Raw genomic sequence first — 3,124 nt, forward strand, 5'->3', positions numbered from 1 at the left:
CCCACCCCCGCATTCTCTACACAGCTTGAAACTGTACTTTTTTGGAGGCGACATTGTAACCACCAAAAAACGCTACAGTTATCAATGAGCCAGGAAGAAAAACCGTTGGCGTCGAAGGCACGGAAAAAAGGAAAACTGACGTCAGTACGCCGACGAGGACCTCTTATTGGCACGTTGACGTCAGACAGAGTCATGTGGAGCCGTGCCATTATGACGTCCTCGTCGACATGGACAGCTAGGAAGAAGACTTTCCTTCAGATGCTGGCGCAAGGACAAATTCATAAGGGGAGGAATCCACAGGTAGTTGTATCCATCAGAAGTATAAATATGGAGTTAGTTGTGCACCGAATTTGTGTTAAAAAAATGACGCAATTTTGGCGCGAAACAAGTATAAATATGCCCCTTACTGTCTAAAAAGTGCCCTTTGTAGATGTCTATCTCATGAAATACATGTTTTACATGAATACTAAATATCTGTCAACGTAAGTGTACAACAACTTCAGATTCACAAGCCATCACTGAGCATTCTCAATTATTTTCTGACTTAATGTCTGTGCCGACTTATTTTGGAAGCCACCAGCAGCAGCTTGGTCAGAAATTACTTCAAAGACTTAAGGTAGAGTTGTGGTTACATTTTTAAATACCACATGATTCTGTTTGTAAATGTATTTTTATTTAGAAATATTATGTTTCACAATAATTTTTCCACAAACTACGTTCAGGGCCAGAGTGGAAAACGTGGTTGGGACAAAGCAAACTTTTGGACAAAGTAACTGTACTCATGTTATAAAGCCTCTAATATATTAAACGCAAAATGGCCCTCCACACTCACACAATAATTTGCTTTGCCACCTAACTGGATGACTGAGGCAGTGTTAAATCATTTGGACGTAGACTAACAAAAATGGACAGGTGGCAGGAAGGCATATATTACAGTAATAATATCAAGTACCATCCGGGAAATGTCAGCATTGAAGACTCCGGATTCGGACCCACCCACCATCATCCACACAGAAGGCTGGCTGGAGGGGCTCAGTGAAGGCAGCAGTGAAGGAATAGAGGTGGCTGACCGATTCTGACACATGGTAAAAGGACAGGACACCTGAATCATAGTCCAGGTAGATTCCAAACTTGTTTGGGAATATTTCAAATTCTAGGTCATCAGCCTTGGAGTTGTGGTATGCTGTGAGTCCTTCCATATTCCAGTCCAGGCACCAAGACTTGTCATTGTACCCAATGCCAGACCGGGGTCCAACTCTCTCAATACTAGGATAAGCCACCCCAATGGCCCAGATCCCTGTGGAGCTGGTCTCCACTTCCCAGTAGTGTTGCCCAGATGAGAAGGCAATAGAGCCTAACACCTGAAAGCATTCTTTGAACACGTCAGACTTCAGGCTCAAAGCTGGTGTTCGGGAGTGTGAAACCGTTTTCAGATCTTCAGAGACCACCATACCTGTCTTTAACCCAATGGTGCCCACATCCAAGATTATATCTGATGAACCCCTTAAATATATCCCCCTCTTCGTTTTCAGCTTAGGAATCATTTCAATAAAGCTGTTCAGCACTGACTGCAAGGTCACCAATATCGTACGTTCACCTCTGTCTTTGTTTGGCATCTCATTTTCCTGCTCACTGGCTGTGCTTGTGCCACACTCATCGCTTTCCTCCTCACTTTCATCAGGATCATTCTCATCTACATACAAGAGTTTGCATTCTTCTAGCAAAGTAAGTGGGTCAGTGTGGCTACACAGTTCCTTCAGATGCTGCATTTTCTCTACAATGACAGATCTTTTGTTCTCCTGCTCCTGGATGTGATGTGAAATTTGGAGAAATGTGTTTGTTTCAAGGGCTTTCATTTTTGATTGAAACTCCTTTTCTTTGTCATCTAGCAAGGCCCGCATGTCTGAAAATAGAGCGCTGGTGTTTGTTTTGACACAGGTCATCATTTCGCTGAAGTTTGCCTTGTATTCTAGCAGCCCATCTACTTTGTGCCCTATGGTCTTACTTTGCATTGTCAGTTTCTGTAGTGCTTGCTCCAACTCCTCTTTCCATTTCTCTGAGGCTTCAGACAGCAGTTGGACCCGGTGGTCCTTGTGTTTGTTGATCACAACGCAGGTTACGCACAGATAGGTGTCATCATCAGCACAGTAGCACTTAAAGAGCTCCTTGTGGGTAGAACACTTCCTGCTCTCCAGGAGTGTGGTGGGCTCTGCCAGGAAGTGGTTGGCCCTTTCGTTGTGCTTCTGAAGGTGACTCTCACACAGAAACATTTCACACTGCAAGCAGAGCTTGTCAGCTTGTGTGGGGGGGCCAAGGCAGTAGGTACAGAAGACTGAGCTTTTTTCCATCTTTGCCCGGCTAGAAATGTAGCACTTGACCACATTGTTCAACGTCCAGTTGCTTTTCAGCTTTGGTCTCTTAAGGTACACCTCTCGACAATACGGGCAAGCAAAGACACCAGCTTCAGTCTGCCCATCCCACATTTTCCGGATGCAGCTTCTACAGAAGTTGTGTCCACATCGCAGGCTCACTGGGTCTTGGTATAGGCCCAGACAGATAGAGCACTTTAGCTCCTCTCCAAGGTCAGACGTTGCCATCCCGACCACGCAATCTCTGAAAAACAATAAGAAAAGTACAGTTCTATTAGTCTGTCAAGCTTCATTTACTAAGCACTGCAATGCACGTTCGTCTAATATCCGGGACTTAAATTATAGATGCTTGAGAAGGTTGAAGAACTTGAAGTGGTTGGAATTTCTCCTTCTTATCAGAAACTCTCCCTGCATTTTCTTTCACTCTCATTGTTAAAATGTTATATTCTGCGTTTGAGTGAGCCCATCTCACATGTAGCAAACAGCATATCATATTTAAAATAAATATTGTGTGCAAGTAAACAATGAAAGTATATCCTTGTAACTATAGTTGGATAGCCAGGAAACTTTCCTACATTTCGTAATCCTTAAAATCAATCCCTGCCTCAGAATTGACCTCAAAAACACCTCAACCTTTTTCTGGAATTACTGGAGCACATTTTCCTACATTACACTTTTTCCCAGAAAGATACAAAGTGAGAAACCGCATCAGTACAAAAAGAACCTCAAAGAGTGATCTTGTTTCTACAGTGACT

General features: G+C 43.4%; 1 protein-coding gene across 1 annotated transcript; it reads right to left on the reverse strand.

Annotated features, from left to right (window-relative positions):
• Window positions 1-965: 965 nt before the first annotated feature.
• On the reverse strand, window positions 966-2,597 carry LOC138262422 (E3 ubiquitin/ISG15 ligase TRIM25-like). The gene has a single exon (XM_069212322.1). It carries the CDS (start codon window positions 2,595-2,597, stop codon window positions 966-968), a length of 1,632 nt encoding a protein of 543 aa, XP_069068423.1.
• Between the last annotated feature and the right edge of the window lie 527 nt (window positions 2,598-3,124).

This window comes from Pleurodeles waltl, chromosome 10 (genome assembly GCF_031143425.1).
Source record: "Pleurodeles waltl isolate 20211129_DDA chromosome 10, aPleWal1.hap1.20221129, whole genome shotgun sequence".
NCBI lineage: Eukaryota > Metazoa > Chordata > Amphibia > Caudata > Salamandridae > Pleurodeles > Pleurodeles waltl.

Coding starts and splice junctions, on each gene's coding strand:
- LOC138262422 (XM_069212322.1), bottom strand. CDS start 2,597: ATGGCAACGTCTGACCTTGGAGAGGAGCTAAAGTGCTCTATCTGTCTG.